General features: G+C 38.3%; 1 protein-coding gene across 2 annotated transcripts; it reads left to right on the plus strand.

Moving 5' to 3' along the window:
- The first annotated feature begins 660 nt into the window (after positions 1-660).
- On the plus strand, positions 661-10197 carry LOC6542047 (monocarboxylate transporter 13). Of its 2 annotated transcripts, none has more exons than XM_001970786.3 (5): positions 661-1030; positions 4680-4782; positions 7809-8033; positions 8115-8241; positions 8298-10197. In XM_001970786.3, the coding sequence occupies exons 2-5, from the start codon at positions 4683-4685 to the stop codon at positions 9814-9816; spliced, it is 1971 nt and encodes a 656-aa protein (XP_001970822.1). In that variant the 5' UTR covers positions 661-1030; positions 4680-4682; the 3' UTR covers positions 9817-10197. The 2 variants fall into 2 exon arrangements, with proteins under 2 accessions (XP_001970822.1, XP_026834608.1); XM_026978807.1 differs by having other exon boundaries at positions 662-1030; positions 8115-8192; positions 9332-10155.
- Positions 10198-23580: the final 13383 nt, after the last annotated feature.

Genomic DNA, 23580 nt, shown 5'->3' on the forward strand with positions numbered 1-23580 from the left:
GCAGTAGTGGGTTAATATAAGGCTTAACGATCAAGTGTAGACTTAAGAAGTGATTGGGTTTAATTGTTACTGTTTTGATAGATATAGAGAGTATGGGACTTTGTTGGGTTGTTGTTTTAATTTTTAATTCATCGGGGTGTTGTGATGTCTTCGGGCTGAATTGTCGTTAGGGTTGTTTTATCTTGATGTGTTGGAGACGCTCATCGTTCTTGAAGAGCGGTTTTGTAGTCGATTTTTTCTAATAATATTTTTGCTGATAGTTCTTTTTGTTTTATTAGTGTGGGACATATGCGGTTAAAAGCATGTCGTCTATTTCTGTGTTCTTACAGATCAGTTCTTATCATTAAAAATGGTCAAAGATTAATCTTCCGCTTACTAGCATCATGCTCCTAATGTACATGTGTGCATTAATCGCGTATGCATTAATAGCCGATTTACCTGAGCTGTGAAATTAAAAAAAATTACAAAAAAAATTCGAAGAAACGGTAACAAGATGTCAAGAAATTATCACAACAAGGAATGAGAGCAAAGGACGTCGCCATCCGACGACAGAAAATGCTGTAACGGTGGAGCATTAGTCTTATTGAATAATTGTTAAACGTTCATATGTATACAGTGGGTATGGGCTATTTCAACAAAAATTCAATTTTTCCCTTGAGACGATAATGAACGCACGATAGTCTTAATCACATAAAAGTTGTGAATTCGTATGTTCATGTTTCGGTCACACTGGTAGTGAGTGAAAACAAGTGACAGTCTTTTGTTTTTCACATTTTGTTTTTGTATATATTTTGGAAAAAAATACATAAAAGTGTAATTAAAATCGTGTACATAGAAATGATTTAAACCCCGTTTTGCAACTTGAAAAATCACGCATTATATCAAATGGATCGGTTTTAAATTATTCAACATTGGTTGTAATGCAAAAGTATTAGCGAAAAGTATAAAAAAAATACGCCTCCCCTTTGTGCTTAAATTGGTGTGATCTTATCTAGGACGAATTTAAAAAAACAAAATATAAGGTTCGAAGGTGAGTTAGCATGCAGTTCTTGAGTTAATGTGTGGCTGAATATGAAAATATCAAAACATTAACGATATTTCTACAAAAAAACTGAAAGAAATTAATTCTAATAATAGAGATCCAGAATTAAATAAGTTAACAAACAAGATATAGATAGACTTTTATAATCAGTCCACATTTAATAATCGCTGATGGTTCTATCGTAATCTTACTAGTGTGAATATTTGGCACAAAGATCACTGAAGTTTATAGAATTTAATTTGTATTAAAAAAGTTTAAATATCTGTAGGACTTTTTTAAGCGCTTTAAGTACTTTAACAATAAGTACTGTATGTAACAGGTTGGACAAAATGCCAAGATCATTAACTGGGTCTTTCTAGCCATGTGCACATCTCTCACCATATCTATCAGAGCTGTTACTTAAGCTGTGCACTCTCCGGGCAGAAATGTCCTTATACTCCTGCAGAAGGTATCTTGATATCAGTTATGTATATGTTTGCTAGGCAGTGTAAGATGTACATTTGTATATACATTTCTAGTTGTACTTATCAGTAAATGTCTGAAAAGCGCATGCTGCCACAATTTTAAAGTGCCAGATACTATTACATTACTATTAAAAATGTTTTAATTTTTTTTTTACATAATCTTTTAATTTTCCATCGATGTGTCAAACAAAATGTTGGCCACATTTAATTGTTATACAACAATGTATACAACAATGTATACAACAATGTATACAACAATGTATAACAACAATATAGGCCGAGTTTCTGGACTATAGATACTCGTTTCTCGGTAGTGGAATTGCGAGGAAATTTCAAAATTCTTTAAAAAATAAAAAAAAAACCTAGAGTCGATTTCCTCGATTTTCCGATACCTCGTAATCAGCTAGTGGAAGGTTTTCAAAAATAAAAATATAATTATACTTATTAAATATATGAATTAAAATTTCTTTAAATTATATTAAATAGCTACCATATAAGCAGTCGATTTTACCTGGTATTTTTAGAAATTCGAAATCACTTATTTTATTAATATCATTTACCACACTAGCCTTCATTATGATCAATTACAATAAAATTCTCTTAATTGTGTTCAATAAGCTTCAATAAGAAACTAAATTGTTTTAAATGTTTAACATGGCAATTGCTTACGTCGTCGTTGCCTGCAACACTATACATACATATGTATGTATGTATATTATATCATAAATACGTACATGTAACGTATTCCTCGTCGGATGTGGAATTATTCCGGAACACGTTCTTTCATAACTCTTATTCGAGTGGAAGGTATTCCACAAGTACTCCTTGTATTACATTTTGCCCGCCGTGAGACTTCCTTTCATACTTTCCGTGCAACCCATCTGTAAACACTCCGTGAAAGGCTTCTGAATGCATTTCCTTAAATGCTTGACGTAAAGGATGTATTCAAAAAAAAGTATTCCAAAATATTAATATTACAATACTTTCGCAAACGTTAATCAGGATTGTATAGAATTTTAAAAATTCTTGAGGTGATCAAAAGGTCAAATGAGGATCAAACGATTAGAAGATACAATATTTTAAAAAAGCAAACTTTAATGTTTTTGAAAATGTCAAAAAACTAAAAGTCAAATATCTCGCAAAGTATAAGTTTTTCAAAATCAGGAGAACAAAATTTGGAAAAAGTAAAGTTTTTAAATATTGTTGATTGTTATTGGAAATGGAAGTAGTCAAAAACAAAAACAGGGAAATAGTGTTCAAACGATTTTTTTTCAATATTTAAAGATTTCCGGACTCCTTTAGTAAGAAGGCATAATAGATTCATTGAAAAAGTCGAGATGACGTGATCTATGAATGCTATAAAGATTAAGCATGATTTAGTTATCTACCGATAACTTTTATAAAACAATAAATATTCGAATTATAAATTACCTTAAAAGTTTTTGATAAAGGCAGATTTTAAGTTTTAAGCCCGTGCAAGTCCGGGCAACATACGCGTTTCTTTACCTAAGTAACAGGTATCTGATATTCAGAAATTTGAACTTGTTGTAACAATAATGCTGCCGCAATACTCATACTTGAAGTCAAAAATATAATCAAAAAGGGCTTACATAATTTATGGACAGCCCTAATATCAAATATATTGGTTTATTATTAATTTTATACAAAACGTGATTAACATTTAAAATCCTTTTCCGAACTTGTATAGAATCTGTGACGGTTTTCCTGCTGAATTAACAGAAAGTTATAAACTAACAAATAATCGGAATAATCTTTCATGTCACGCGTTTTTCGAGCTAGAAGTTGTTTTTAATATACAATAAAATAAAATAAAAGATCGAAATGGTATTGTATTTATACGGCTCTAAAGTAGTCGTCGGTGGTGATCGTCAGTCATATGTACACATTCATATATTCAGGAAATTATCTCTCGTGTAGCAAGCTACGGTAACGTAAGCAATTGCCATGTTTAGCGTTCAAAGCAATTGAAGCTTATTGGAAACAATTAAGGGCATTTCATCAAACTTCTGTACTTATATATAAAGCAGGAGAACTTTAATATATATCATACTTTATTTCTTGTACACAATTATGCTTTTATACCCGTTACTGATAGAGTAAAAATGTAAAAATTAGTTGAATTCTTAATCAAGGTCACTAGCCAAGTCGATCTGGTCATGTCACTCTGTCCCTATATGCCATATTTTTGTCAAGCGCACTATAACACACATTTAAAAAGTTCTTCGTTTACTCTTAGAGTAAAAGAGTATATTTGATCCATTGAAATGTATGTAACAGTTAGAGGGAAGCGTTTCCAATCAATATTTAGTTTTTGGCATCTCCGTCTGTCGGTCCATATGAACGTCAAGATTAAGAAATCAAGATTAAGAAGTCAAGAAATTATAAAAGCTAGAACGTTGAGATTAGACATGCAACGTTAAAACTGCCCCCACGCTTTTATTAATGTGTAGAAATGTTTTCACTTCATAATTTGTCTTAATAATTTCTATCGGTTTTTTTTCCCAAGCCCACTCTAACGCCTATAAACCGCTAAATCTGCGACACTAACACTTTTGTTGAAATTATTTAATTTTATTATTTGACTTTCCAATTTCTATTCATATGCTAAAAAAGTGTTGACAACGCATGGCTAAAAGATTTGTGGTCTGACGAAAAAAGTTTTCAAAGCAAATGAAAATAACAAAAATCTGCAGTCAAGTTCCTCAACTATCAGATAGTCGTTACTCATCTAGTAAAAGCAAAGTTCAACTTTCGAAATGTTTAGATTTAATATTAATGTTTAATGTTTGAATTTCCAAGACAAATTATATATTATAAATCGAATTAATTCTGGGCAGTTGAACGCCGACGACGTGGTATAAAAATAAAACATTATTGTTCATACGGACATGATCAGATCGCAACACTACTGAACCTGATAAGGAATTTAAATATTTTATATATTTTTTATTTACTCATCCAGGAATGCTGTATATTTTCGTTATTTTCTTTACGACTAACGGGAATACGATAAAATGAAACCAGACTACAAAAGACCTCGATGCCTCGCCAAAAAAATTTAACCTCATAAGGAATTTGTTCGACTCAGTTTTTTAACGATTTATTTTCATATAATGACCCATTGTACAAATTTATTTCGCTTTCTCTTACAGGCCATGCACAAGGAAGAATTTATTAATTCACAAAATGTTAGCAAATTAAATCACACAGATCATAAATCCAATGGAACTAGAAATGAAAGTAGACATAAAACAGGTCAGTAAAAAAGCTAAAAGTAAAAAACGTAGTTAGAGACATGTGTTTTTTTTTAATGTAACATCAATAAGAATCGTTCCCATGTCTCCCAACTGATTTAAAACATTCTACAGAGATCTTCCTTTTTTTAAGTGGAGATATGCTGTAGAAATTGGATCCCTCCGAAGCTATTTTAGGTGGCGTGTTTACCAATAACCCAGATATGACGCATGTGTCTAGATTCACCAGACCACTTCCGCAATGGGACAACCTCAATAAGCAGCCCAATGGAAAGCATGCTTAACTTTGTCCTGCAATTGAGCATTGAGCACTGACTCAGTTGCATCATTCGTTTCTCCCAACTGAGACCAGTAAAGTACAGCAGGTACTGTGCAGCTGAAGCTGCTGTAGGTGCGTTACGTATACGCGTTACTCGTAAAGCAAAAGTATGTATGGCATAGAAGGAAGTGGTTGTGCCCCTAAAAAGTATATACAGTAGAATCTGGTTATAACGACTCCGGTTATAGCGTCAGTCCGGTTATTGCGACGGAAACTCGATGGCTTGGTTGGTCTCCGAACAAAGTTATATGAAGGGACCTCCGACGAGATTTTTCATAAATCCACGCTTTAAGTACTTTAATAATAAGTACTGTATGTAACAGGTGGAAAAAATGCCAAGATCATTAACTGGGTCTTTCTAGCCATGTGCACATCTCTCACCATCTCTCGCCCCCTAAAAAGAATATGCAGTAGAATCCGGTTATAACGACTCCGCTTATAGCGTCAGTCCGGTTATTGCGACGGAAACTCGATGGCTTGGTTGGTCCCCGAACAAAGTTATATGAAAGGACCTCCGACGAGATTTTTCATAAATCCACCGGATATTGCGACGTGCAAAAAAAAAAAAAAAAAAATACTGAAATATTTACAATAATTTACAGTAATTATTTAAAATATGTATAATAATATCACGATCACTAGCAACTCGATCTAGCCGTGTGCATGTACTTGACAATTTCAAGTTACAGGTAGATAGTATATAATTATATAATTTATATTATAACATATACAAGTGTTCTTGATTCGGATCACTAACCGAGTCGATCTGACCATGTCCATCCGTCTGTTCGTCCGTCTGATGACGGCATGCATATTCCAGAGACAGAGGCAGTGAAAATGTGTTTCCAAATTTTGCCCCTTTTACTTTACGAATAGGAGGTATAATTAGTAATTTGAGATATAATAGAATTTGGAATAAAAGGATAAAGTCTATTATACTTAGAACATAATACTCTGTAATACTCTGTGAGTTGCACTCATAATTAGATCTATAGGGATTTAAAATTAGGGACACTTAATTTCTAGTGAATCTCTTTAGAACAGAGACTATCCACTTCACGATAAATAAGATTTTTAAAGTAGAATGCTTTAAGCATCGTTCCATTACCATTAGTCTACCATTAGTCTACTGGAAAAAGGAGGTAACATCAACCCGTGTTATTCTGTCCAAAGAGCACCCACTCACAAGAGTGGGAAAGACATTCACAAGTCTTGGGTTGACACTACAAAAGGTCATAACTTTACACTTGGAGCCATTTAAGTTTAGTACGTTATCACTGCAAAGAAGCGGACTAGGAGCGGACTAGGAAGCTGTCCTTTGTGCGATGCCGAATGTGACTCGGAGGGTACAAAAAATAGAATTAAGTCCTGCAATTAAAACTTAAAATACAAATTAAAATCCACACACAGCCAGGAATTTCGTCAGGCTTTCGTTAAGCATAAGAACAGGGCTGATCCAAATAGAGTAACGTAGAACATGTTGTTTGGAAAAACTGCCTATTGTCTGATCCGATGTTATCGTAGTATTTTTAAAAATAGCGAGGAAGTGTAAGGAGTGGTTTTTAGATTAGTATTAATGAAATTGTAAAACAGAATTTGATTACCTGGCGGCGTTTGCCAGTAGCCAGTAGCTGCCACTGGAACAGTCGGAACATCCTAGCTATTTATTTGAAAATCATAGCGTTGTTGTTTTTCAATTTTGTGTAATTTCGGATTCATTAAATTCATTAAATCTGACCGTTATATAGAATAGTTCATTTTTAATCGGTATACACCAGTTGTTTGACGATATATAAATTCTGTTTAAATTCCATTGTAATCGGAGGACGGATGATCATATATAGATGCCACAGGAACAGTCAACAGAAAATAAATCATTGTTTTGCCGTTTTGATCATATAGTTCATATTTCGTATACACCAGATTCGTTGAAAAGTATGTAACAGCCAGAAGGAATCGTTTTCGACCATATAAAGTATATATATTCTTGATCGGGAGCAATGGCCGAGTCGAACTGGCCGTCCGTCTGTCCGTTCTCAGGAACTTTAAAAGCAAGAAAGTGGAGATTAGGCAAGCAGATTCCAGACATGGACCAAATAAATAAAAGGGCATACTAGATTCGTTGAATAGTATGTAACAGGTAGAAAAAAGCGTTTCCGACTATATTAATTATACGTAAAAATAATATATATTCTTGATCAGGATCAATAGCTGGGTCGAACTGGCCATGTCCGTCTGTCCGACCGTCCATCTGTCCGTCCGTCTTTCCGTCCGTTTGTCCGTCCGTCTTTCCGTCCGTTTGTCCGTCCGTCCGTCGGTCTGTCCGTCCCTATCAAAGTCGAGATCTCGGGAACTAACGTTGAGATGTTTTAAAATAGTGTTAGTTTTGTAAATTTCTATCAATTTGCTAAAATGTGTTTCATACCACTCTGAAGCCTACAAACCACTCATATTTTTAAACATTTTTAAGTTTTATTTTATTTTTCACCAATTACTTCAGATACTCCAGATATTAATATTTCTCGTTCGCACTTCCACTAGCTGAGTAACGGGTATCTGATAGTCGGGGAACTCGACAACAGTATTCTCTTTTGTTTTTATAATGGCATACGTCGAAGTATATGGAAAAAAGGGAAATCTTATTGTTAATATTTTTAACATACTAAATAATATTTAAAATTTTTTTTTTCTTTTTTAATATTACACAGTGAGTTTAATTAACAAGAAAGATGATACAGAATACGATCTTGTCCCACCTGATGGTGGTTGGGGTTGGTTAGTGCTACTGGGCTCGTGCTTGACTAACATTTTAATCCCTGGCACAATAAAAAGTTTCGGAGTATTATTTTCGGAATTCACCGATGCATTCAACTCTTCACCCACGAAGGCTGCCTGGATACCAGCTCTGTGCTATTTTCTTTATAGTTCATTGGGTAACTATCAATAGCACTAATAAAGTCAGACAAATTGAGTTGAAATAGTCTAAAGTTATAGTTGTGTTTTCTCATTTGCAGGCCCGGTTTCAAGCATTCTATCTGTGAAGTACTCATATCGAACTGTCACCCTTCTTGGTGGGGCATCGGCTTCACTAGGTATGATACTCTCCTTCTGGGCATCATCTATTGAGTTCTTGTATATCAGGTAAATTTGGCGTTGTATACACATGTATAAAATACGTTAATAGTATTTTTTTACAGCTATGGCGTGTTGGTCGGAATTGGGGCTGGTCTCTCTTTTCCGCCCACAGTTTACATTGTGACGTCGTACTTTGCGAAACTACGCGGATTAGCTAATGGCCTCTGCATTTCCGGTAGTGCTTTGGGCAGCATAATATTGCCGCCCCTTCTCCGTTGGCTACTAGAGACCTACGGCTATCACGGCTCCTGCCTAATTATGGGTGGCATTACCTTAAACGTATTTGTTGCTGCTCTTTTCTATGAGCCTGTTGAACAACATATGGTACGAGTACCTCGTGCTCGCCAGGCGTTGGAAAATATTCCAGAAGAGGAAGATATTGGAATTGTAATGAAGTTCGAAAATGTTGACGAGCCAGTTCCCAAAAATGAGCAGGCTGACAAGCCGTTGTTACCGTATAACTCGCCTCCTTCGCCTCTGTATTTACCCGGCGATGAAAGGCTGCAGTTTGTGCGTAGCGCATCCGCAGCGGTTGTCCAAAGCTACTCAAAGTCTGGAGACGAGTTTCAGTCTCGATCCCGTAAGATTAGTACCCCAGTGAGGTTACCCCAGAGAAATCAGACTTTTACGCCTGGCCAACTAAACTCGCAATCTTCATTGTACGCTGTGCCCGAGGGGCGATCAAGCTCCAACAAACTGACTCTGCGAAATTCGTCAAAGTCACGGTTATCCAAGCGATCGCCTTCAACAAGCAGTTTTTTATACGTCAGCACACCATATCATGGCAGCACATTGTCGTTTCAGCCGAAAGAATTCTCCTCGCATTTGTCCCTTCGCTCTATGGGGAGCAGTGGGACGGGACATGCAGGTGACACAACCGGGCCAGATTATGCCGACGTCGAAGCCCGCGGCCAGGCACAACAGCCACAACGATCGAAGTTTTTTGATCTAAGCCTTTTAAAGGACCCAATGTACTTGGTCATACTTATTTCGAATTCGACGAATGCCATAAGCTACACGAACTTTATTATTTTGCTGCCCAGTTTTGGAGAAGCCAGGGGCTTCAACAAATCATTATCTGCATATTTGCTTTCAGTTGTATCAGCCACAGATCTAATTGGACGTATTGGAGGATCAGCACTTTCGGACATGGGATACATACCTAAGACCTGGTACTTTGTTGGTGGTTTGTCCATATCGGGTCTTTCTCTTGCCCTTCTCCCATTTGCATGGACATACAGTTCAGTATGCTTTTGGTGTGCACTCTTTGGGTTAGCGTCTGGTATCTACGTCGGAATAACTGCAGTCATCATGGCAGACATGCTTGGAACGGAACGCTTGACATCATCCTATGGCATCAGCCTTTTCGTTAATGGATTGTTGCAGTTGGTTGGGCCGCCATTATGTAACTACTGGTTCGAGGCAGTCAATGATTATAATCCCCTCTTCCATGCCCTAGGCTTAACGCTCCTGGCTGGGGCTAGCCTTTGGAGTTTTATGCCGTGGATTAACCGACGCAAAGCCAAGGCGGAAGAGCAACTAGATGCACAAATCGAAAAAGCGGCTGTCGATAGCTACTAAATGGTCGATCAACTCTCGTACCAAATAACGTACAATAATATTTAGATTTAAGGCTTAAAACAGCGTACAAACAGTGATGAAGATAACAGCCAGGACTAAAAGACCATTAATATTTTATGTAACCTTTGATTCGTTTCTTCCAGCTGATTTATTGTATTACTGCTTAGTCGTAATTAGTACGTTGTTAATTACTACAATTATTGTTTGTTTAATAGCAGTACTATAATATTCTAGACCGCTTAAAAATATTAGAAATGAATGCAGTGAGAATTCGTAAAAGTAACGTTTTATAACTATTTTTTCAATAAATACGTAAAAACAATAAAAAATAAGAGATGCAGTACAGGAAAAATTGAAAAAAAAGAATGGCAAATAAAACAATAAAATGAAAAGTCAACATCCACTTAACATGGAAATGCTGTTTATATTACCTTTAGAGTAAAAAGTTTTATATACTGCTTAGATGGTGAGAGTAAAAAGTATGTAACAGTTAAAAAGTAGCGAACTATAAATGCTAGAAATTAACCATGCAGCTTCTAGTGACCATTACACATCACACACTTCTTTCAGAAGGTTACCGCGCCTACTCTAACGCTATTATTTTGCGTCGCCGTTCTTAGACTAGGGTGAACAGGTGCGTCATGCCAGCCGAAACTTACTGTTCCTTTCTCTGCCCTGGTTGGTCTCGCCATACTCGTAAGCCTGTTCAGTGCCTACTAAGACGTCTGCATGAGTGCACTCAAAATTTTCGGTTAATTGAGTACTCACAAGCTTAAGTCGCGCCGAAACGGTTTCAACAGAGTTAATTGCGCATTGGCTTGCGTTGTTTTTGTTGTATGTGGAATGAGTGAAATTCAAACCAAAGCGGAATGGATAGAATGAGTGGATGCAGAGTAAATGTGTAGAGTACTCGGATAAAATTTTGGCATTTTCTTCATGGCATGCGGAGCAGAAAATTTTATAATAAAAATGCAGAGCTCGGCCGAAATCGTAAGTACTTTAGTAATTGTAAATTGTAAAAAAAAATAATATATGTGTAAATAGAATAACAAATTAATAATTAGCTCAATTGAAGTGTTTGTCTCCTTTAACAAGGTGCATTAAAAAGGTGCATTATTGCTAACACTTCTAATACAGTAAACCAAATAATGTTTCTCCATTCTGTTATTGAAAATTAAAATAAATAAAATATATACTTATACATAAAAATTATATCATGTCTTTCTATTTTTCTATGTCTTGCATTTAAAAGCAAAACGAAAACAAAAACGCAATAAATTTGTCGTCGCCAATGCCGCGCACAGTAAACCGTTTCCGTTATTCCGAGTACTCGGTCGCGAGTACTCATTCGTGCGTTGCCTCGCCGTTCGGTTATAGTACATTTTTTACTCATGCCTTTACCACATTTGCCAAATCCGTTTTACTCAATATCGCACTCATTCAGTCAGAACTTTGAGTGAGAGTACTATATGCTGCTTTGACTGTATTCATGCAGACGTCTAGTGCCTACTAACGCTCTAGGCTTACGCTAGGAGACGCCCGGTGAAAGACGAATGTTTCTCCCTAGCATTTCCATGGGCTAGCCTTGGGTCGACTTAATGCGTAGCTCACTCCGGAGTCCCGTGCAGCTGGGTGTCAGGCGCTTAGGGAAGAAATTTCCACCGTATACGGAATCAAGGTAGCCAACGACCATCAGGTGAACCGACAAAACATAAATTCCATAACTGCTCCGACTGCTTACGCCGGTCACACGCCTGCTTAGTTTTAAGTCGACCGAGTGACTTGCTAAGTGACCGAACGTGTCAATTGCTTCACGATTTTTACCTACGTTCTGATTCTCGATAACTGTTCTCCCTTCCCTCGTTACATACATTTTCCACGTCCGGTGTCAGATTTGTAAATCCGTGGTAAACCCGTCCGGTCCAAGGTCTAGCTTAGTACGGTTCTTACTGTTTCGCTCTAACTAGTGCCATCTCCGGTCGCATATACTCTCCGCTTTCTCTTTTTACAAGTTCTCTTTAAACTCTACAAACTACATTTCCGTTACTACGAGATCCGTTGCGAAACTGCAAAGAGGTAGGCCATCCTTGCGCAGTTGATCTTTGCATTTAAGCGGAGTAATTTATGACCCGCACTTGTTCTTAATTAAGCTTAGCTGTCACTTGATCGTAAAAAAATCGAGCAATTTTTCGGCCTCATTCTCCTCTCCATCACACGTACGTGTGCCAAATTGATCGTCGCGGACCGCGCTATACGATTCCTTTTTGTCAAGGTTGTCCGTCAAACGCTATGTCATCATCTTTAACCTACTTCACATCTCGCGTCAGCACTCCCAAATGGTTTACCTACTCATTTTATCTCTAGTAGAATTCATATCATATTTGTTTTGATTAATATGTTGTGCCATGTGTATTAGAAATAATTAAATGCTAGTATACAAAAGCGTCCGTGTAAGTTTACAACAATTGGTTTAGCGCAGAGTATAGGATTCACCACCGGTCGATGGTGCACACGTCAAAAAAAGTTGTTGGCTATTTACGACAACAAACGTCATTTTAAGGGTTGTTGTCTTTGTGCCTTAAAAGCAAGTATGATACTCGCCGCTGAAGGGTTATCTTTATTTATAAAAATATTATTTATTAAACAATTAATTTTTATCAATGAAATTGCCTGGAAGAGGCTTACAATAAAATATCTTCGATGCCTAATACATATTGGTTTATTGGTTATATTGAGCGTAAAAAGAAACGAAGTTCAGTTACTCTGAAGTTCAGTTTGCTGTTATCCTCCAACGCCACAGTTACGCTTGGCTCGGAATAATAAATAATAAATGTCAACTCCTTGTCGTTTATTGTCATGGAACCGCCTAACATTGGACTCGTAGAGCCGCGCGCGTTATTCGCCGGCCAAGAATTAAGTGGCGCCCAACGAGTGGTAGTCACGCTACGACCCATTATCCGTTTTTTAACAAAAAACAGTGCTAAACAACGAAGTGACTAATCAAGCGATTTACGGCCACACAGTGACAGTAATAAAGCGCTCAAAGTACTCCCGAGCGCAGTAACAGTGACACCAACCTCTTCAACCGCTACAATTGACTGAGGCGCGCAACAGCGCTACTTACTAAATTTACATCATACACCGAAGTCGCTGGAGCTCTTCAGGCAGCGGATTATCGCCAGATCAGCGCGCAAGCTATCTGGACAACGGAGACTGTCCGACGGGCGGAGCAGCAAACTACACAAACACCATAATAGTAATCCACACAACACCGATAATGTAATTGCAACGTAATTTAATTTTATTTAAACTGTACTTAAGTCTAAATGAGCTTAAACATAAAATTAAATCCTATAGCTTTGCAGAGGTGATTGCCAACTTCAAAATACTTAACAACAAGAAGTTCTAATAAAAAATTGAATTGAAATTGAATTGAAAGTGAATTGTCAGCGCGCATAGGGTTTTTCCGTTTGCCTTTGTATCGTTCGGTCTGTATTGCCGCTCAGCGTAACACAATCCGTTGAATAATTGCAACTTTGTTGCCTTAGACCTCAAGCATTGAAGTTGCATTGCTTGCACTAGAAGAACTTCATATTTCCTCTGTTACAGAGACCCCCGTCAGCAGCCTAACGATTTAGACTCTGATTGCGATAGTCTCATTCGCACTCCAGCCCCAAGATATACAATTCCGGCTCCCCCCGCACCTAGTAGCATGGACGCGGAACAATTAAAGCTGAGCAACCCAGCGCAAATCCCTGGTTGACAAAGTTATCTTACTATCGCAGCAGGTGGCAGCAACTTGCCCCTGGACATAGAAATAACAAATGACACTAAATGTCACGAGCCGTTAGACGCCGTCAAAAGCTTGCCTGAATTCACAGGGGTACAGGAGTCGTATGTTTCATGGCGACGGGCAGCACTCGCAGCTTACCGCATATTCAGTGCCGTACGATGGCACTGCGCGCCATTATCAGGCCGTCATAATCTTAAGAAATAAGATCAGGGGGCCTGCAGATGTTGTATTAGCCTCATTTGCACAGCGCTTAACATTGATACGATCATAGGTCGCCTTGACTTTACATATAGCGACAAGCGGACAATACAGGTAATTGAACAGGAGTTAGGCAAGGCAGCATGACTACGCTAGAATATTATGATGAAGTTACAAAGAAGCTGACATTGTTGACTATTAACGTCAGCATGTCGTATGATGCAAGGGCCTTTGTGAAAAATTTCGCAAAGGCGCTATGCGGCTATTTGTCTCAGTGCTAAGGCGCAGTCTAACAGACGTGCTCTTCGCAGCCAAACGAAGAGACTTACCGTCTGTCCTGGCACTCGCGCAGAAGGTGGAGGCGAACCACGAGGGATATGCTTTCGCGGCCACCTTCGCGAGAGGCAGCAAAGAAAAAGGGCACTGGGCAAACGCCAATCAGCATACTAAGTCATATCAGCAGGCTGAGGCAAAACCAAGGGGGCCGTTTTAACAAACAGCACAAACAACAGGGCAAGTTTGCCCAGCGTGGTGCTGAGCAGCAAAATCGTAGAAGCATGCCAGAACCAATGGAAGTGGACCCTTCATTTTCAAAGTTTAGGCAGCCCACTCAGGCAACAAATGATGTCAACAAGCGGTCGGCCACATCCGATCGCACCAACACCAGAAACAAGAACCAAAGGGTAAATCATGAAACAAGCACCAAAGGGTAATTTTTTAGGGATTGCTTCCCGTTATTAGACGAAGAATAGCAGGGATAGATATGAACTTCCTCATCGACACCGGCGCATCAAAAAATTGTATCAGGCCACACAAGGGGATGCGTGGCATCCGTCCGGTTAGCTCCCCGTTCAAAGTACACTCGATCCATGGATCTACTAGCGTCATACAAAAGTGCTTTGTCGCGTTATTCAACGTAAAAGCAAGCTTCTTCCTCCTATCAGATTTATCAACTTTCGACGCGATTATCGGCCTCGAACTGCTAGCGCAGGCCGGTGCATCACTTTGCTTGGCCTCTGGCCAGCTTAAATGGGGCACAGAAGTTGCGTAGATCTCCTTCCATACGTGCGAGCAATAGATTGCTGTTGAGATCCAAAAGGAAGGTCTTTGCAGATCCCAACGAGGCCCTGCCTTACAGTGGTTACCACCATGAGGACAGCGAGTGAGCAGCCTATCTATGCTAAACTTTACCCGTACCCCATGGGTGTAGCCAACTTTTTCAATAAGGAGATTCAAGATGGATTCAAGATCTTCTAAAAAATGACATAATCCAAAAATCGGCATCCCCTTACAACAACCCCATATGGGTAGTAGATAAGAAAGACTTCAGCAATCTCAATGAGAGAACTATTCCCGACAAATGCCCTATGCCGAACATTTCAATGATACTAAGCAATTTGGGCAAAGCCCACTGCTTTTCAACCCTAGATCTTAAATATGGCTATCTTCAAACTACACTCGCGGAACGTGACCGCGAAAAGACATCTTTCTTTGTTAGCGGGGGAAAGTCGGAGTTCAAGAGACTACCAATCGGCCTTAAAAACGCCGCTAGTATCTTCCAAAGAGCTATTAACGACATCCTGCGCGAGCAAGTAGGCAAATTTTGCTACGTCTAACCCAGAAAAGTCAGAGCCATAAAAGAGTTCCCAGAGCCCAGGACACTGTCAGATCATTTTTAGGCCTCGCGAGCTTCTAGAGATGTTACATTAGGAATTTGGCCGCCATAGCAAGACCCATTTCGAGAGCGTTCCGGAAGCTCCGTAACATCTCGGTGTCAGAAGACGTCATGCTTCGTTACCCAGATTATAAGAAACCATTTTATCTAACGATAGATGCTTCAGCGTATGGTATAGGCGCAGTCTTGTCTCAAGATGGCCGCCCTATAACAATGATTTCGAAGACACTAAAATACAACTACGCGACTAACGTGCGCGAGTTATTAGCCATCGTATGGGCTCTGGCTAAGCTACGGCATTGCCGTACACTGTATGTGTGCACACGTATGCTCATATATTGTAAATTTGACAAAATAAGTTCAGAAGTTTATGAACTTTCAATCTATATTATTTGCCACCAAGTAAAAACTCTAATTTGGCATTGCCTTAACATGATAATTATTTAAATAAATCATAATATAAAAATATAAATGTACATAATAATACCTAATTAATTTCAAAGATTACTATATACTATTAAATATGTCGTTAGAGTATGCAGCTCGCGAGGTGGAAAATATATTTGAAGTTAGTGATTCTTAGGTGCGCTGGTCCTGCCTCAAGAATTCCATTTTGCAATAAACAGGTTGCATATAAAGTTTTTTAACTATTTAGTATATTTATTAGTACAAATTATTAGTATACAAGTAAAAAAATATGAAAACTTATGTAAATGACCAATTTTCAGTATTTGAAATGCAAATATTATATTATTTTGTTGAATGTTTTTGTTATATTCTAATTTGATATTTTTAAAAACCTCTCAATTTTGGGTGGATAAAAAGGGGCGCCAAATTTATTGTTTCTTCTTTAAGTTCCTCTTAATCCGTTTGCTTAAAGCTGACAAATAGATAGAGCTCATAGTTTGATACTTTTTTTTTCAAAATTTTAATAATATATCCGTATTTATATTCAATAAAAGTTTATATGTAAAGTTCAGTTGTAAACGGTAGCTAATTCGAGCGGCGATTTTAACTAACGAATATTAAAATAACTTCTTAAAAAAAAGAATAATCACGGAAAATCGACTACTATCACAACTACGCACACATGCACACTTTTTTGTTTAATATTTTCACTCACACAAGCAAGTGAATTATATTTTTAGATTAATATACTCTCAATTTTATGCAAGCGGGGAGAGAGGAATTATTGCCGCTACCAAAAAAGTGCCTGCATAGTGCAAAACCAATGTATGGCCGTTACGCATCTTATTATTCTAGTGTTTTTGTTCTTCTGCGTATCAAAATCAAACCCCAATGAAATAATTAAGAGATGGAAAGCCCGCATAGATGAGTCTAACGCTTGTTTTTTTTACAAGCCCGGTAAGAGAACCTGGTAGCGGATGCTTTATCCAAAACAGCAGCTTAATGCATTGGAGGTAGAGGAGGCTGAATCGTGCGCCGCAACAGTGCACAGCGAGTTGTCTCTTACCGACACAATCGAGTCAACGGACAAACCGTTGAACTGTTTCCAAAACCAGATAGTACTGGAGGAAGCTCGCCTCGCGTCTAAAAACACCTTCATTTTATTCGGGAATAAAAGGCGACACTCGATTAATTTCGTCTGCAGAGAATCCTTATTAGACGAACAAGAATTGTGTCATAGACATATTCAGGGCAGAAGAGAAAAGGGAAATCTCGACTGCCCAACATAATAGGGCTCACAAAGGAGCTCAAGAAAATGTAAAGCAGGTCTTGTCCGAATACTACTTCCCCAAAATGGCTAAGCTAGCCAGTGAAATCGTTCAGAATTGTAGGACTTGTGCAAGGGCTAAGTACGACAGACACCCAGACAGATAAAATGTTGCACATAGATTTCTTCTCCACTGATACAAAATTCTTCTTCCCTTGCATCGACAAGTTTTCCAAATTCGCTGTCGTCCAGCCCATTAGCTCAAGGACCACTGAGGACCTGATGGACCTCATGAATTTTTTCCCAAGGGGTAGAACCACTGCGACACTACTGCGACAACGAACCATCGCTGAACTCGCATACAAACACGTCCATGCTGTCCAACAACTTTTGCGTTAACGTTATAAACGCACCACCGCTGCTCAGCACTTCCAACGGGCAGGTAGAACGTTTCCACAGCACCCTGCTGGAACTCGCCAGATCCATTAAGATAGACAAGGCCAGTACAATAAGTCGATTCATTCAGTCATCATCGTCCAAGCGCACCCTGACGAGCCACAAGAAGATATCTACAATGGAATCCAAAAGCCCCAAACCGCGGTTAGGGCCAGAGAAAATTCCTCTCGGCAAAATAGAGAATTTGATGTTGGTGAGTAAGTGTTGGTCGAGTCCAATCGAAGACTCGGCAACAAACTTACGCCTTTACCTCATGTCCGCGCCGTCCGTAAAAGTTCTTCAGTCCAGTAACTCACGACACTTTATCATTAAGTTTCCTAAGATTAAGTTTGCTTGCAAGAAAATTACTATCTTCCCCGTTAGCCACCAAGGAGCCACGCTGCGAATAATCGAAAACGTCATCGCTGAATGTAATAGTGAATTTTGCACCGTCAAGGATTACACCGCATCGACCAGCACCACCTTTTGTCGATTGTCGTCGGGTAGTTCAAGTGGCAGAGAGCTCCACGCTGTCGAAGTGGCGCACTTTAGGGTGCAACCAAGCAGCTTGGACCCCATTACCTATGTGGACGATGGAATCGTCATCATCAACGATGAGACCGCCAAGGTGCAAATTGACAATGGCACTGAAGTCTGGGTGCACGGTATTACCTCTTTACATTCACCCAACAAGCCACGTAAAGCGATACTACGTTCATCAACCGGGATAGCGTTCAGAGCCGAACACCGGGGGTAGCAAAATTCCCCCTATTGAATGTTACCGCTAGCCAGAGCGTGCCCAGCTTCCCTTACCTTCATCGCCTGAGTGAAGGAAATTTGGAGACAATCCGGAAATTCAAGGGGGAAATCGACGCTGATCGCCACCAGCAGGTGACACTTATCATGGCAGCAGTATGTTGTCTACTCATTTGCGTTGGCCTCGTGAGCTGGCGTGACGATCGCCGGAATTAGGTCGGCCTCCATCTTGATCGGGGAGTAGTTGGTTAACACAGCCAGAAAACGCTGCGAGGGCAACGCCAAACTCACTCGATTTGAGTACCCACCTGGTAGAGGTGGCGTCGCCTGGCAACGACCCCAACGATGGAGAGGCTCTGACACCAGGACACTTGCTGATCGGCCAGCCTCTTCTTACGCTGCCGCCAGAATCCGAATCAGGAAGAATCTCCAGCAAGGGCGGCTTCGGGTACTTGAAGCGGGTGCGAATGCTATCCGCTCTCAAGCAGCAGAGCTGGTCCAAGGATTACCTGGTCAGCCTGCAGCAGCGCCACAAATGGAGCACCGAAGTCCACAACCTGGAGGTCGGTTGTTTGGTGCTGGTTCACGAGGCCAACCTCCCTCCACAACGGTGGCTTATAGGGCTCGTGGTGTCAACAACACTCGGCGAGGACGGTAGAGCGCATGTTGCAGAAATTCAAACGTCTGGAGGCGTCATTAAACGGTCCATCTACAAACTTGCGTTGCTGCCAATAAGCAGTGACCAAAAGGTTAAAACGCCGAAGGCCTTCAACGGGGCCGAAATGTTTGAGCAGTAGTTTAAGCTAGAAAGAAATACTTGTTGAAATTTGTAAACTTAGATAAGACATGTAAACATAGTATAACAGCTTACATACGAGCTTAATTTGTAGTTGCGCCCATTGGATTACTCTTCTACAGAGAAGCTTTATGCTCAGAGAAAAATTTGGTATGGCTCGTGTGAGCGGTTTATTCGTAAGCATAGAACCGTGAAGCTGCGCCAGCGCAATAAATTTGAAGAGAAATTGCAACTGCGGACTTTATATTGGAAAATCCCCAGCTAGGCTGCTAGATCGGAGTCGCATTTTAATGGTTTCACTTCATATGGTCGAAATCGCTTCCTCCTGCCTGTTACATATTTTTCATACTACGAGTAACAGATATAAAGACAGCCCGGTCAGAAGTTATAGCTACAAGAATAGTTGAGTTATGTGAAATAGTGAAACCAACCAAAAAATTTATTAATACCGCAAACACAAATTTTAATATTGTATCATTAAAGTTTGTAACTTTATATTTTTGTCAACATTTCTCCTGGCTTTTTTCTTAAAAACTGAACGCTAGTTGCACAGCAGACATGCTAGGGAGTAGGTCTGGAATTATAGTTATTATATTTACTTTTAATAATTTTCTTTTTAAACTTAGATTTATAGTGTATTATCTTTCTACCTCAATTTGTTGCTTAAAAATGTTTGTAGTCTTTTTGTCTTAAATTTCCTGTTTTGTTGAATGTGTTAGTCGATTTTGATCTAAGTAGAGGGAGGAAAGATTTTATTCTTTTTGTAGTTTTAGGGATAAGGAAATTAACAACTGCATTTATTTTGTTAGGGTTTGGTTTGTTTGGTACCGTCTGTCATGATAATGTGACTGAAAAATTCGGTTTCTTTCTTCCGAAGTTCACATTTATCAAGTTGCAATTTTAGATTAGCTGATCGTAGTTTATCAAATACGCTTTTCAATGACCCCTCCCTATTATGTGTTCCTCCAATGAAGTGGAATAAATGATCATATCATCTAAGTAGACTAAACAATCCCTATAGAATAAGTCTTCTATAAGGTTGTTCATGCAACTTTGAAAGGTTCCTGGTGCATTTTTCAGACCAAAGGGCATACGAGTATATTCGTTTTGGATGTTTTGGATATTGACTGCTGGTCCATCTAATATTTGGTGGAAACCTTTAGCTAGATCAATAGTTGTGAAGTATTGACAGCGTCCAAGCTTGTCTAATATTGCATCGCTTTTTTTTGGGACAATCCAAATTGGAGAACAGGGTAACTTAGATTTCCTAATTATTTTTTGTTCTATCATTTCATTGATTTGTTCGTTAACTTCTTGATCAAACGCTTGGGGGTATTTATATGGTTTTTATGGATAGGGTCTTCGTGTTTTGTATGAATAGAGTGTTTAATCGTACTTGTGAAAGTCAAATTTTCACCTTCCTGGTACTGAATATCACTGTATTCGAGCAAAACGTTCAAAAGTTTTTCCCTTTCATCTATTTTTAGATGTTCTAATCTGAATACGTTGGATTCTCTTAACTCGTCGTTTAAGGCGTAGTTAGAGGATGTTACTAGAAGGGCTTCTTCTGTGTAAGGGGTAATAAGAGGGTTTTCCTCAGATTTATAAGACTTGGGACACTCATAGGTAGTCTTGGATTCATTTGGATTATATGGTTTGGAGCACTCATTAGTAGCCTTTGACTCATCTGGTTTTAAGGGGGTTTTACGCTTAATTTTACGGAAGGTTTTCTTCTTTTTTGGGGTATGTAGAGGGGTTTCCTCTAGGTTACGACTTGGTTACCACTAGGTTATGACTTGGGGTACTCATTGGTAACCTTTGACTCATCTGGTTTTAAGTGGGGTTACCGCTTAATTTTACGGAGGGTTTTCTCTTTTTTTGGGGTATGTAAAACGGTTTCCTCTAGGTTGGATGACTTGGGGTACTCATTGGTAGCCTTGGACTCATTTGTTTGTATGAAATCGTAATCGTAAATCGTATTCGAAATGAAATTTCTGCCCAATAGTAAGTCATATTTTTCTGACAAATTGTGAATAAAGAATGTTTGTTTAGTGGGACAAGGTTTGCTTGAATGCAACGAAACGTTTTGGTTCACTTTCTCTCTGCCGTTTGACGGGATGGTTTAGTGCATTACTACTGTTGGTAATTTAAAAGGGTGCTACCTTGATTTATCTATTGCTTAAATTCATGCATTACTTGCTGATTTGATACAGTAGGCTTTGAATTATTTTTTGGATTTTATTTTCTTTATTCTTACAGGTTTGGGGTAGATTTGTGTTAGAATTGAAGATATTTTTGGGTTTCGTGCAGTCATTGAAAGTTACTTAATATAACCTTCTTGTTGAGCTATTTGTTTGAGTTTAGATACTGTCTTTATGTCATGTCTAGCAGGAGTCATAAATAACGTATCGGGCAGTTTTCTCATGATTACATATTTAACTGTATTGTTTAATGCATTTGTGTATAATAAGGTGTTGTTAATGTTGTTTTCTAGCATAAGCTTATTTGATATTGTGAATGATTTAGTTTCTAATGCTTCGACGAACGCTTAGCAAACCCTTGGCTGAGCTTATTTACTTCTTCATATTGAGCGTACATAGGCTCACGTGTTCACGTGGAGTGGATTTATGTGGAGTTTATGTGAGTGGATTGCGCATAGATACAGATCAGCCGAGTTTGAGCTACGTGGAAAGTTTTGACCCTTTAATCAGTGTAAGCTGGTTTCACCCTTCTAGTGGGAATAACGAATAAGTCTGCGGATGTTTATGTTAAATTGCTTACATCGGCCGAATTTGATATTGTCACCAACAAGTTGGGGTTCTTATGTGCTAAGGCATTCTTGGTTCTATGTTCTATTGTTGCTAAGTAAGAGAATATATAAAGTGGCTGGTATATGTTGTAGATATAATATATGTTATGTGGTTGAGCATTACATATGTCACTTATAGCTACAAGAATAGTTGAGTTATGTGAAATAGTGAAACCAACAAAAAAATTTATTAATACCGCAAACACAAATTTTAATATTGTGTCATTAAAGTTTGTAACTTTCTATTTTTGTCAACATTTCTCCTGGCTTTTTTCTTAAAAACTGAACGCTAGTTGCACAGCAGACATGCTAGGGAGTAGGTCTGGAATTATAGTTATTATATTTACTTTTAATAATTTTCTTTTTAAACTTAGATTTATAGTGTATTATCTTTCTACCTCAATTTGTTGCTTTAAAATGTTTGTAGTCTTTTTGTCTTAAATATCCTGTTTTGTTGAATGTGTTAGTCGATTTTGATCTAAGTAGAGGGGTTTCTCTGAAGTTGAAGTTTATACTAAAGTTTTGTCTATTTTCATTGAGTTTGTTAATTTTGTATACTTTATTTTGTTGTGTGTTATGCAAAAACCAAAATGTTCCTGCAAAAATGAAAATGTTTTTTTTTGGTGTTCGACCAGAACACCATTTTTACTTGTTGTTATATTTAAGTTTACTCCTTCGTAATCTAGCCAGAGTTTAAGTGCACATGAAAGCGGAGTCTATCTTTTGTGTTAATTACTTGTCCTTTTTTCAATTTAAGTGTCATAGGTTTTGCTATTTTTTGGGAATGAACTTACGGTAGAATCCGCAGAGTCCGAGGAAAGATTTTATTCTTTTTGTAGTTTTAGGGATAAGGAAATTAACAACTGCATTTATTTTGTTAGGGTTTGGTTTGTTTGGTACCGTCTGTCATGATAATGTGACTGAAAAATTCGGTTTCTTTCTTCAGAAGTTCACATTTATCAAGTTGCAATTTTAGATTAGCTGATCGTAGTTTATCAAATACGCTTTTCAATGACCCCTCCCTATTATGTGTTCCTCCAATGAAGTGGAATAAATGATCATATCATCTAAGTAGACTAAACAATCCCTATAGAATAAGTCTTCTATAAGGTTGTTCATGCAACTTTGAAAGGTTCCTGGTGCATTTTTCAGACCAAAGGGCATACGAGTATATTCGTAGTGTCCATGTTTTGTTGAAAATGCTGTTTTGGATATTGACTGCTGGTCCATTTGAATTTGGTGGAAACCTTTAGCTAGATCAATAGTTGTGAAGTATTGACAGCGTCCAAGCTTGTCTAATATTGCATCGCTTTTTTTTGGGACAATCCAAATTGGAGAACAGGGTGACTTAGATTTCCTAATTATTTTTTGTTCTATCATTTCATTGATTTGTTTGTTAACTTCTTGATCAAACGCTTGGGGGTAATTATATGGTTATTTTCACCTTCCTGGTACTGAATATCACTGTATTCGAGCAAAACGTTCGAAAGTTTTTCCCTTTCATCTATTTTTAGATGTTCTAATCTGAATACGTTAGATTCTCTTAACTCGTCGTTTAAGGCGTAGTTAGAGGATGTTACTAGAAGGGCTTCTTCTGTGTAAGGGGTAATAAGAGGGTTTTCCTCAG

This window comes from Drosophila erecta, unplaced genomic scaffold (assembly GCF_003286155.1).
Source record: "Drosophila erecta strain 14021-0224.00,06,07 unplaced genomic scaffold, DereRS2 tig00000055-arrow-pilon, whole genome shotgun sequence".
NCBI lineage: Eukaryota > Metazoa > Arthropoda > Insecta > Diptera > Drosophilidae > Drosophila > Drosophila erecta.